Here is a 13,165-nt window from a genome sequence, read left to right as displayed (position 1 = left end):
TGTATTCAGGGTGTAGAAAAGGGAAGAAAGTAAAAATAATGGGCACATGGAAATTTTCTGTGTAGCAGCAAAGAGCCTGTATGACTTCCATGGATAGGACCTATGCCTTCTAAATTGTTAGACCTTGTTTGGAATGGGGAGAGGGGTGTGTGGTGTCTGTGTATTTATACAATACTGGAGCTATGTATTTGACATACCTTCATTAAAGCAAAAAGGTGTTGAAAAGGTACCTGAAACATAGTTTTTAACTTGGAAGACAAAGGCCTAAAATAGTTGGTCAGTTTTAGTAACAGATGGAGCTGGAAGGTTATTTTTAAGGGTTCTGGGTTGGGATATGTTATGTTGGTGGTATCTCTTGAGCTAAGGGTTGTTCATCAAAGCAAATTACTCAGGGTGGTTAAAACTAAAGCTTATAACTGGGAGCATTGCTAAAGGGAATCTGTTATTTAGACTAAGGCAAGTCACTTTTTATTGATAAAAAGAGTAGAATCTATCTGGTAGGTGAGAATGGGAAATCTAAACCAAGCAAATATCTGTGATTATTTTAAAATCTGTCACAGAAGAAACCTGCTGGCATAGTAGTGATTAAGAAAGATACAGATCATGTGAGAAATCACTAGTAGAGACTTGTGATCTTCTGACAACAGAAGAGCAAACATGTTAATGGTATCTTCAAATTTTGACTAATTGTGTTTTTTCTTTCATTCATCTCAGTGTGTAATTGAATAATACTGGGCGTGTAAACAGTGATGGTAAAAATAAGGAACAGCACCTGTACCTTAAAAGCAGAATGGTTTAACACATCCCTGTTGTACTGGGAGGATCTGGTGGAGGCTCTCCAGGGTGGTTAGGGTGCTGAGGCAAATCCACAGCCTGGAGAGGCTGAGTGCATGTTTTCCTTCAGTTTTGGGAGGAGGAGGGCAGGTTTTTCTATGTTCTGTGATCTGATAGGGAGGTTTAACAATGAAGGAGGCAGAGTCATCTCAGCCCTGCAGCTGCCAAGGATGAGAGACAAGAGACACAAGTTGCAGCACTGGAAATTCTGATGAGATGTTGGGAAACTTCCCCCCTCCCCCAGAACAAGGTTAGTCAGCCATTAAGAAAATTGTTCAGAGGTAGCAGAAATCCCAGCCTTTGAACACACCCATTACCAACACCACTGGACAAGACCACAGGCAAGCTGATCTCACTTGTTCCTGTTTAAGCAAATTTGACCACCTGGTCTTTGAGGTTCTGTCAGAGATGAGTTGTTCGGTAATGCTGTGGCTTTGTGGGAGAGAAAAACTTAAAAGGCCCTCATGGCAATTGAGCAGATTAACAAGATAAAAAAAAGTGTATTTAGTGAGGAAGAATATCCATCTCCATATTTTTGCTTCTACAGGGAAAGAGCATGATCTCTGCAAGCTTTTTCTGATGTGTTTGGTGCTTGTCTCTGTATCTGCCGGGGTACAGAGCAGAAAGGCTGATGGAAGTGACCCCTGCTGGCCGCAGATTTCCTCTGCTGATTCTGGCTTCTCTGGAAACGTTTTGCAAAACCAAAACAAACAGTGGTAGTGTAGACCCTGCATACGAGGGATGCTGTGCTGGGGCCATGTGGGAGTGCCTTAAACCCTGTGTAGAACTGAAGTGCTGTATTCTTTTTTATGACTCTAGTATTGGCAGGGGATGCTGGACTCAATATATTCAGGCTTTTCCCTTCCTCCCTTTTGTTCCCAGTGTGCAGAAGAAGTTACACTGTTGAGTAACATTGGCTGTTTCCTAACTGTACATTTATTAATAAAGCAATGAACCACAATAAATAATAAATTCGTGCAAAGTTTTCTTTCCAACCTATCTAAATATATCTGGAACAAAAGAGCTACAGTTTCGATTTTCTCTGTTAACATGCAACAAATACAAACTTTGATTTAGTTTTGGGTTTTTTTTTGTCTTGCAGCATAAGCAGCACTATCATGGACGTAGACAGCACAATTTCCAGTGGGCGTTCCACGCCAGTGATGATGAATGGACAGGGAGTTCCTGCCTCCTCTGCCAAAAGCATTGCCTATAACTGCTGCTGGGATCACTGCCATGCCTGCTTCAGCTCCAGCCCGGACTTGGCGGATCACATTCGCTCCATCCACGTGGATGGGCAGCGAGGAGGGGTTGGTGTTACCTTTGGGTCTTCCTTCTTTCTTATTTGCCAATATTTTGTGCCAAAATTTTGTGTTTCAAAATTCCTTTTTTCTAGCTAAGTGGCAGAAAAGTTACTAGCCTAACTGTAAGAATGTAGTCAGTTCTTTTCAATAAATTATTTGAGACTTCCAGGGTTTTGGTAGAGTGTTGACTTCTCAATATCCTGAAGCTGATGTGTCTTGAAGTGCTTACACTTGGTATTCATTGAGACTTCCAGGGTTTTGGTAGAGTGTTGACTTCTCAATATCCTGAAGCTGCTGATGTGTCTTGAAATGCTTACACTTGGTTTTCTTAAAACTCTTAGTGTACGTGTTCCTGCTTGTGATCTCAGGTGCAGTCACATCTTAATTACTGTTACCAAAGGAGTCTCACTACAGGTGAAATCTGTCCAGAATGTACAGTAGGGAAGATGTAAGACTGACTCAAGAGTACAAAATCTTTACAAAAGAGCTCTGTGTGCAATACTGATGGCAAGTTGGCCTCTTCTATATAATTGCATCTAGTTTTTTTTTTTAAATTGAGTTGCGTATATAAACATGTAAATTCTGGTCTAATCCCTGGTCAAATGATAATTGGTCTCAATTTTAATGTTTAAAAACATCTTCTAGTAGAGTAATTTCAACTTTGTACTTAACTACCTCCCATCTTCAAGCTCCCAAATTACCTCTGATGTCTGGAATATATCACGTAAACTACCTTTACATCCAGCACAAGCAATCTGCCTGCTTTAGGCACTTTGTGTTGCTGCTCTTCCATTTCTGGGAGAGATAATATCAGTTCTCGAAGTAGAATAGTTGTTATCATTTGACTTTTTGCCTTGTCAGTTCTTCAGAAGGAAAATGTTAGGCTGTTGCACTTTATCTTCAGTGAATAAGAAACTTAAATAAAATGCTAATTTGCATTCCTTTAAATAATTTATTATGTAAATATGCCACTGAGACAGCTGTGACTCTGGCTGTATTTTGATAATATTTTTTGCCGTGATTGAACTTTTCAGCTTTGTATTTGATGGCTTTTTTCAGTCCAGTATCTGAGCAGAATCATCCATCCGGTGTAGTGGCTTTTTAGCTACCCGTGAGATGATTTCTGAGTTCTGGCCACAGGTGTATAAAGGTGTTACATGAAACCTGCATGAAACAATGAAATGAATAAGGTGTGTTTGGGTCTTTGCTAGAGCATCCATGACTCCTTTACATTTCTTAAAAAGGGGCTGGAAGATTTTGCAGATTTTGGGTATTTTTTTCCCTACGTTTTTTTTTCTTGTCACTTACATTTCATGTGACATACTCATGAATATTTTTATTTAGAAAATATTGGACTGTATTTGTATATTTGAAAGAGGAGGTTGTTGGAAGGACCAAGTGTCTAATAACTGTTGCATTGAGTTCACACTGTTGAATGCCTCTACTGGAGTTTATTTTTTGGGAAGTTCCAAGGCAGTGCTGTGGAAGGGGGATATATCCTGGTGGGTTTGTTTCAGGGATTTGTCTGCCACCTGCCGGTGAGGTGTTCAAGTCTGTTGGAAATTGTCTCGTGCTTTTGATGGGATTTCAGACCTTTCTTAACTGCAATGGCTCTAAAGTTAAAGAAAAGTGGAGCTTAAGTAATTGCTTATTGGGAATGGAAAAGAATAGGTTAAACATCTTTGCATGGTAAAATGTACTTTCCCCAGCTAATGCTGAGGTCATGGCTCCAGTCCAAACCAGATACATCCATGAAGAGCCTGGGAAACTTTTTGACAAAACAGTTTTGCTTTTGAAAGATGTTATTTCAGAAATATTTTGGGTTCAGCTTTTTGACAGGGGTTCCCAAGAAGCCTTGTGTAGACTTCTGGCATGTGGTTGCAAACCCAGGTCCTTGTATTTCCCCTGACTGTAAGTTCCCAGTAACACCTTTGCCAAGTGCCTGCAGTTGCTGCTGGAAATGCCAGCACACTTATGGAGCTGCTGCAGAGCCAGAAATCTCATAAATTCCAGATCTGTGGCTTTGAGGGGATCTCAAAACTGAGGAGTGACAGACCCCAAAGGTTTAGGGGCTTGAGCCTTGTGTCAGTGGGTCTGGATCAGTCCCAGACATTGAGGGGTTTCCAGCTTTGTCTGAGAAAAGCTGGGTTATGGATCTATTGTACAGCAAGAACATAGAACTCCCGTGGCTGCTTTTTCAGTTTGAAAATAAAATCTTTTGAAGGTTGAGGGGGTTTTATTGTCCAAAAGAGAACAAGAAACTGAAATCCAATTAGTTTCCTGCATTTCTGAAAACCTGTGTTATGAACAGTGCTGTTCCTGGGAACTTTCTTTTGCTGTGACAAATTAGGGCTTTACCTCCCTTCACCCACAGACCTGTTGAGGAAATTCTAATGAAAAGCAAGTTCATTGAGCTTTTTATTCCCTCAGTTACAGATAAACACAATGAGAGGAGAGAGAAAAGCAGCATGAGTGAGTTCTGCTCCCCTTAATGCACTATTGTGCATGTGATTGTTCTGTACACTGGAATCACAAAACACCCATAGATTTTGAATCCTATGAGAATTGGTAGCTTCCTTCATCAGGAATTGAATGTAAGGCCCTAACTAGAAGTATCTGGTATTCCAGAATACAACACCAGTACATAGACTGCATTGCAATTAAGAGTTTTTACTTTTTCGTGCTCAAGGAATAAATTAATTGGTAATGAGAGCAAATAATTTTATTTCTATAACTACTACCCAGAAAATGCAAATTTTTCATTAAAAAATGTTCTGACTCCACATCTGTTGGATACAGATACTGAGTGCAAACACAAATGCAGCAGACCCTGTTGCTCTTGATTGTGTTTATCTGCAGCAGCATCTGTCTCTTAGTATTTTCTTCCAGTGACCTGTTCTTATTGAATACTTGGGGTTGTAATTATTTTCTCCTTGGTGAGATATGAGAAGTGTGTTTCAAAATAAATGGTTATTGTTCAGAATTCTTTGAAGTGTTGTGAGATGTTGTAAAAACAACCTTCTTTGCTAATGTGCTTTTTATTTACTGTTCTCTCTGACTTGTGTAAACTTACCACGTTTTTACTCTATTAGGTGTTTGTTTGCTTGTGGAAAGGTTGCAAAGTATATAATACACCTTCAACAAGTCAAAGTTGGTTGCAGAGGCATATGCTGACACACAGTGGGGACAAACCTTTCAAGGTAAGGCTCATTGTGACATACATTGTCTCTCATTTTTAGAAAAATTCTCTTTATTTTTCCTAATACACTATGTCAGTTGAAAAATACCATCACTGGAGTGAGCTGAAGAAAAGGGAGCTGAGCTTTCTTCTTTGCAGTAATAGTGCCCAAAGGTCTTGTTCTTTTACAAAAGCAGGTGAAGAAACTCTTAGTGCTTCTCTATCCCTGTTTCTTTTAATCTATAAATGGCAGGGAGTGTAAAAGTAAATAGTGCTAAAGTTCAGGGAGTTTGTGCATTTTGAGGTTGAACTGCTTACACTGTAACAGTGAGATATTTTCTCTCATACTTTACACTTCCACACTGAATTTTGGATCATGGCTGATGGTGCACATTCCTGCTTGAGTAAGAACTGCTTTTGTTAAATTCAGTAGAAACACTGGCATTGAGTATTTATGGTTCATTCTCTGAACAGAGTAAGGAAATCAGGAATGCAGGACCATTGACCTGGGTGTATTTCCTGCACAGTATTTTCTAACTTTCTCTTTCTTTCTCCCCTTAATCTGTACCTGCAATTCTAGGTATAGTAGTGTTTATCATTCCCATATCCACCAATCCGTTATTAATGAGTTGCTTCATCCTCTTATGGATACAGTTGGGGCAGTTCATAGCTGTCAGTCCTGGATCACTTGATGGTAAGTCCCACCCACGCTACTTCAGACTGAAGTTCTTCCATGTAGGATATGAAAATGAAGTAGGATTTGGGGTTTTTTTTTGAGTTTAGGTAGCAATTTATGCCTCCTTCTCTTGCACCCCTAACCTCACCAAGTTTTAGTCCCTGTCTTCCCTCTCTTCTCTTTCTCTTCAGGTAATATCTTCCACTTTTATAAAAACTTATTTTAAGGCAGCTTTATTACTAAAAATATTTTTCTGTTACAGGGGTTTCTTTCTGTAGTTATATTTTCTATATAGGTTTTAATAATAGTTATGACAGAAAACAAAACTAAATTAAACTCAAAACCAAGAAAGTAAAAATAGTGCATTGCATGTCAAAAATTTTTTTTACCAAACCGATTTTTTCCATACTGAACTGTGTAGTTTAGACTGAAAATTTCTGACTCAAAGTAACCACAGGAAAATGAGTTTTAAGATTATCATACCCTGTGTTTGAAGGAATAAATGTAGCATGCTCTTGGAAGGATAGCATAAGCATCATAGATCCCTGCAAGTTTGCAGATATGGTTGTTCCAGGAACTGACCTAATCTTAAATCATAATCTCTGATTATTACTATTATTATTATTAATAATAATAGTGGTAGTAGTAGCAGTATTAAAGAAAGCAACCACCAGTTACCAGAGGAAACTTGTACCTTAGGTTTTCTCTATTTTGGAATGAAATATTTTGTCTACCTCAGAGTATAATGGCAAGCTTTGTTCTTGGATGAAAGTCTTTTAATAGCTTAAACTGTGTTCTTATTTGGTTTAGATCAAAGAAACTCTATTGTAGAGACATTGGGTTGAAGAGGTGGGCATAGCTCAGAAATAGCGAGTCTGTCAGCCTTACCTAGCAAAGGCAGTTGGTTCCTGAGTTTTTTTGGCTAGGCTGGTTACAGCTAGAGCCCTAAAACTGTCACCAGTTGTTTCTGATAATAATCATCTTGTGTTCAATATCTGCTGTTTCACTAGCTGATTTTCTGTACTTCCTGCTCCTACTGAGGGAGAGAACAAAGCACTCAAGGGTTGCAGTAGTTAATCATCCTGGCTCAATGTGTGTCACTGCAGCATTTTTTCATACTGTTGTCTCGAGTCCCTCTGTTTGTTTTTTATCCCTGTATTTCTCAATCTGTTCCTGGGAGCTTTGAATGGAGGATAATTGTGGTCTGAGTAGAATTTTGTAACATCTTTTGTTCCCCTGTCATTTATGCTGAAATAAGCTTCAGGGCTCACATGAGGTAGCCAAGTATGTGAGTGTCTGTAATGGCAATCTATTAATTAACTGGCTCCTTTCCTTCATTTGCTGCTTCTTTTTTTTTTAATGCTAACTTTAGAAATCTACTCTCTGAGACAAAAAAACACTTGAAGTGTTGGATATTAGTCTTGACCAGTCCAAGAACAGCCTTTTATTAATTGTTTTGTGGCAGCCAGTCAAAAATGGAGCCAATGTGTCCATTTTGTGCATTTAGCTTGTCTCATAAATCTTAATTGCTCACCTTTCAGGGAAAGCCAGATTTTTTTGAGTCAGAGTTAGTTTAAAGACCTGTTCTTTATAATTACTGCAGACAAAATATCTCCCAAAACCTAAATTGCAAATGAAACTTCAGATGCCTCATGAGAATATACTTTAATCGTAACATAAAAGGATGGAATCTGTCATTTTAGAAAACTTGCAGAAAGTAATCATTCAGTGTTTTAGTTAAAAAATAATGTTGGGATTTTTGAGGAAAGCTGTAAGAAGTGGTAATGGAAATAGTACAGCTCTATGCTGTTGTCTAAAGCACTGCTATTTAGAATGTTTAAAAGAAAAATAAAGAATCTGAGCTAGGAAAATAACAAAAGTGTGGAAATATTACTTTTTGAAAGGTAAATCAAACAGTGACCAGAATATATTCTTACATTTCTAGTGAAAAGAAGAGAGAAATGTAGTTTCTTAAATTGAGAAGCACTGGGGACTGTCTCAAACATAACTTTTGCATAGAAGGATATATCCCCTATATCTGTCTCCCCTTTTGCTTGCAAATGGGCTCATTTTGTGTAGTTGCACATTTTGGGTTTAATTATCTCTTTTTGTGATACACATGGAGTTGTCCTTTGACTAAAAGCTCCATTCAGCTCTAAATGAACTGTTCTGCTTTGCTACTGAAAGGTCTTTGTGGGTTTTACCTGCCCTTTCCATTCATTCCTGTCAACCATGTGACTGTGCAGTTCATTTGTCACAGAAATGAACCCACTTCTAAATTGCAAAGGCAAAATGGTTCATATTTTCATAAATTTATCCTTTTTTCCTCCTGGTTGTGTGGGTTAGTGTGTCCCTCTCATCATGAATATTGCAGTACCTGTGTCACAGAAAAGGGAAATTTCCTTATGGATACCTGTTTTTGAGACTGTTATGCTAGCTCCTTTTTTTTGTGGGGCAATATCTTGGTAGTGTACATCCAGCTCCTCTCTGAGTCATTTCCTCACAGTCTGATTTTAGCCAGTCCTTTTCATATTTTTTTGCCATTGTAGACATTCATTGAGTATAGGTATTCTCTCCAAAGACATTTAGTATGCTCATCTTGGTGTATGATTTTACAGAGTTGAGAGAGTAAACCCTGACAACATTACTCTTTTTTAGATCTCTTACTGCACAATTTTGCAGGTTCTTAGAAACCAGTGGAATATTGTGGATTATCAGCAGCATGCAGGGCTGGTCCTGTTGAGGGTTCAGCAACTTGGCTCTCAGACCTTATAGAAAGGATGTAAAGGAATAATCTGCTGAGTCAGAAAACATCCTGGTTTCAACAAGCTGCCCTTGGCAAGTTGAAAAGAAGTGAATATTAAGATATTCCATCTTCCTTGTCCTAAACTTAGCTGTTATAAGTAATAAGTATTGGAATAGTTAAAAGAGTTGTGACAACCTGCGTTTTCCAGCATGGTTTCTGGTGTAGGGGCAAAATTAAATTAATCAAGTATTACTTGGCACTGAAGGTTCCTTGAGGACACATCAAATGAGCTCTTAGATGTTGAGCACAGTGAAAGGGCAGATGGTAGATGAGCACAAAATAGTGGGAGATTTTATACAAAATAACGGCATAAAATAAAAATAATAAAGTAATAATAATTTCATATAGCATTAGGATTGGGGCTGATGGTCTCAAAGGTCTCTTCCAACCTAAATGAATCTGTAAGGATGCATGTGGGAGTGCTAGCAGCTGCTTCCACCCATGGGTTCCTGTGGATATGCTCTTCATGTTCAAGAGCAGTCATGCAAGGTTTGCTCCTGTGGGGTAAATGTTTCCAGCAACAACAAATGGTAGTGCACAGCTTCATTGCAGGCTTCTCCTTAAAATGGGGGAAGAAAGTAGGATTAAAAATGAAGTTTGGTGCTCCCTGTAATTTCCAGAATTCATGAAAGAGTGATTGCATTTGGTACAGCCCTCAGTAGAGTCATGCTTGGTGAAATGTAGAGAACACAGGTGAGCAGCTCCAGTCTTTATTGGCAATTCATGTCAGTTACTCTCTTGGCAGAATAGTTTTTGTCCATTAGAGCAGTGCAGATAAAAAATGTAAAGGCACTCTGCCCAAACACTCAGATGTTGAGACAATAAGAAAGTTTATTCAGATGTCTAAGCTATTTCTGTTAGATTTACTAGAAAAAATTACATGTCGAATAACCCAAATAGGTAATTTTGAATTTAGAACAAAAACCTGCATTGCTGGGTACTTTTATATCCTGTTTGTTAAATTCACTGGTCATTTCTGCCCATTAATAATGGTGGGTATGGGTACACTGGAGAAATTAAACTTCTTACATGTTTACTTACTTTCTCTTGAAGTAACATATCCACCAATCCGGACCCAATCTGTATTTCAAATTTAAAGCAAAATTTTGAGATTTAGGTTTTGGGGGAAAAATGACAAGATTGGTTCAAAGTTGTACATAATAGTTGAGTTTGATTTATTAGAAGCCCTCTAGAGCTATATAATTATCTGGTGGGAAGCTGATTTGGTGTGACTTACCGTCCAGAGATCCTGAAGTGACAGCCTGAACTGCTCCCTTATCTTTGGAGAGAAGAGACTTTACCCATTAGTAACGGATTGCTGGATATATTATTTTAGAGAAAAAAAAGAACAAACAGGTAAGATTTTTTCATTCTCCTCTTCTACTATTTCTTATCTACTGCAAAGGCATTCTCTGTCATCTTTGATCTATCAGCTGTTGATTATTTGAAGACATGATCAGGTAGTCTCAAAGTACACAAAATAGAAATGTAATAATTTCTACAAGTATTTTGTACTGTGGCTGTAGACTATTAATACAATTTCTGGAAAAGTACAATTTCTGTTTGCAAGTAGCAGATATTGAGGAACTAAAGATTGGTTTGGGGATTTTGAAAGTAAAACTTGGGTAGAGCAAGAAAAGTTAGGTATAGCTTCTGTAGATAATCCATACAGAATATTTGGGATTGTTTGCTCTGTACATGACAAAAAAAAAAAAAAAGTTATGACATCGTGAGTCAAGCTGCAGTTTGTCATAAAACAATGTTTCCCATCTGACAAGAAGTACAGTTATGGTTTGAAAACTTTTAGAAAAGTGCCTGACACATAGTTTGCATTGTAGACTTACCTAAAAAAAAAAAAAAAAAAAAAATTACGACATCATGAGTCAAGCTGCGGTTTGTCATAAAACAATGTTTCCCATCTGACAAGAAGTACAGTTATGGTTTGAAAACTTTTAGAAAAGTGCCTGACACATAGTTTGCATTGTAGACTTACCTGTTGATTGTGAATAAATAATCTTTCATAAAAACAAGTGGTTTGGGTTTAAGGTCAGGTTGAGAGGTTTAGCAATCTAATTTGGTGGATGCTGGCCCACAGCAGGTGGCTTGGAACTGAATGACTTTTAAAGGACCCTTCCAACCCAAATCACCTTGTGATTCTGTAAGTGTAAATGTTAATGGTCAGTATGAATTTAAAGTAAGGAAAATTGTGTTGGAGTTACCATAGTGTAAGATCAGCATCCAGAGTGTGTTGGCACTCACAGGTGTGCTGGGATTGCTTCCACTGCAAGTCACTATAACTAGAGATTATTGCTGTTGTTTGAACATGGGAAATCTTAAGGCAAGGTAAAAAGGCATAGGGAGGATTTTGGAAGAAATCTTCACAATTCTTAAGATGCTTATTAGTGGGGGAGAGAGGGAGGAACAAATACAATTCCTCAAGTTTTTTGTCAGGGAATTTTACATTTGAGTTAGTTCATTTCTTAGGGAACTTTCTCTAACTCCCTCTAGGAATTCTTCCCTTTAAAAAAAACCACAACAAACACACAAAAAAAAAAAAGTTAAAAAGCATCCATTCATTTTTTGCCTTTTACTGTCTTGAAATCTGTGTACCTATTTTTAGTTCTATAGCAAGTATTAAGCCCAGCTTTGTCTCTGTGGACATGGTATTTTACTACTGATCATGGATCAATATTGCTAAGTCTGAGGCAGAAATAAACTTCTCAGTTCTGCAACCATTGTTGAAAACAGCACAGTTGGGATTTAGGGGCAAAAAGTGGGACATGTGGAGTTCTAAAGCTATTTTCTTGTCTTCCAATCAAGAAGAAACATCAGTCATATGGATACACAACTAACTGCAGTGATGAAATGCATATTCTAAAATTATTTTTCTATTACCCATATATTGTGTTCAGAGCACAATATAAAAGGGGTGTGCTTCCCTCTCCAATGGTATAATTTAAATTATTTCTTTTCCAAATGAAATAATTGTAAATATGAATCAGATACTTATAAAAGTACCAGTAATTGTAGCCAGTACAAACCTAGTTGCTGCTGTCATTATTTGTATGTCTCTGCTTGATTATTGTTGGATGTTATTTTTCTGTTGGGAGAGGACATTTCCTTTAAATGGGAACTGCCTTAAATGCTCCTGAAGTAATAGCAGCATCCCAGAATGAATGTATAAATTATTGTTACTACAACTTTACTGAAATTAGTTTTAGACAGAGCTGTGAGGCAGCTGTTCATTGGCTTTTTATAGCGTTTACACAGAGTGTTAAGCTGTTTGAAATTTCTTGTGGGTAAGGACGTATTTGTTACTTCTGCCTTGTCACAAGAAAGGAGGATGTTAGAGGATGTTACTGTTACCAGATGGAGAGCATTGGAGAGGTGTTGAAACAGTAACAGTATTTTGAAAGGCACGGGAATGTTGATCTATGAAGAGGGAAGTTTGCCATTGCATTGTTTGAGATTTTTATGCTACACAATATAAAATATAGTATGGCATAAAAATATTGTCTCATGAAATAATTATTGGGAGTTTAAAAACTTCAAACAAATGTATTTCAGAATATGTTTTTGGTTTTAAGAATTGCATGGTCATTAAGAATTTGGTTTTGCTTTAGCATGTTGGAAGTTGAGGCAGAAAAGTCACAGCAAGGTGTCTGAAGCTCCTGTGCCACACAGGCACTGATGCAGTTGTTCTCTTTTTTCTCACTAGTGTGTAGTTGGTGGGTGCAATGCCAGCTTTGCATCTCAGGGAGGACTTGCCCGTCACGTGCCCACACACTTCAGCCAGCAGAACTCTTCAAAAGTTGCCAGCCAGCCAAAGGCCAAAGAGGAATCTCCATCTAAAGCTGGAATGAATAAAAGAAGAAAATTGAAGAACAAGAGACGACGATCACTACGTAAGTGTTTCGCAGGAGTTCTTGAAAGGTTTGTCTTGGAGTGAAAGTTCCTCCTCCCTCTGGTGGTTTCTCTGCATATTTGAATCTGGTAGGGTTGGCATTCCTTGTCACGGGAAGAAAACAATTCCAGATTCTGTTTGTGTTCCTTTTCAGGGTAAATCTCTGCGTGTCAAGGAAAAAAGATCAGTTTCCTGTGAGCAACAATTGGAATTGCCAATTGAAAGAAGCTTTTCATTTCAGAGTTGCTTTTTGTTTACTGACTGTTACTGTTGGAAGGGGTTCTGTTTAATGCTAATGAGATCTGAAGTTCAGACAGAGATTGTAGATTCATATAAATTAGAGATAAATGCATGTTATATAAGCTCTTTTTTGAGCACAACGTTTCATTATGCTAATGACAGTTTTATGAGCATAACCAAGATCTAATTTTGGGCAGAATTGACTTGCTGTGTTTTTTTAATC

The 13,165-nt window shown here is 37.9% G+C and overlaps 1 protein-coding gene across 1 annotated transcript in view; it reads left to right on the top strand.

Annotated features, from left to right (window-relative positions):
• Positions 1-13,165, top strand: part of AEBP2 (AE binding protein 2) — a 41,157-nt gene that overhangs the window by 16,629 nt on the left and 11,363 nt on the right. Inside the window, exons 3-5 of the mRNA XM_039708264.1 lie at positions 1,937-2,144; positions 5,231-5,338; positions 12,517-12,703. Of these exons, the coding sequence (XP_039564198.1) occupies positions 1,937-2,144; positions 5,231-5,338; positions 12,517-12,703 (503 nt within the window). The remainder of the gene's footprint in view (positions 1-1,936; positions 2,145-5,230; positions 5,339-12,516; positions 12,704-13,165) is intronic.

This window comes from Passer montanus, unplaced genomic scaffold (genome assembly GCF_014805655.1).
Source record: "Passer montanus isolate IOZ18808 unplaced genomic scaffold, ASM1480565v1 scaffold20, whole genome shotgun sequence".
NCBI classification, from domain to species: domain Eukaryota; kingdom Metazoa; phylum Chordata; class Aves; order Passeriformes; family Passeridae; genus Passer; species Passer montanus.
The sequence above is the reverse complement of the archived record's forward strand: the minus strand, read 5'-3'. Positions and strand labels throughout refer to the sequence as shown.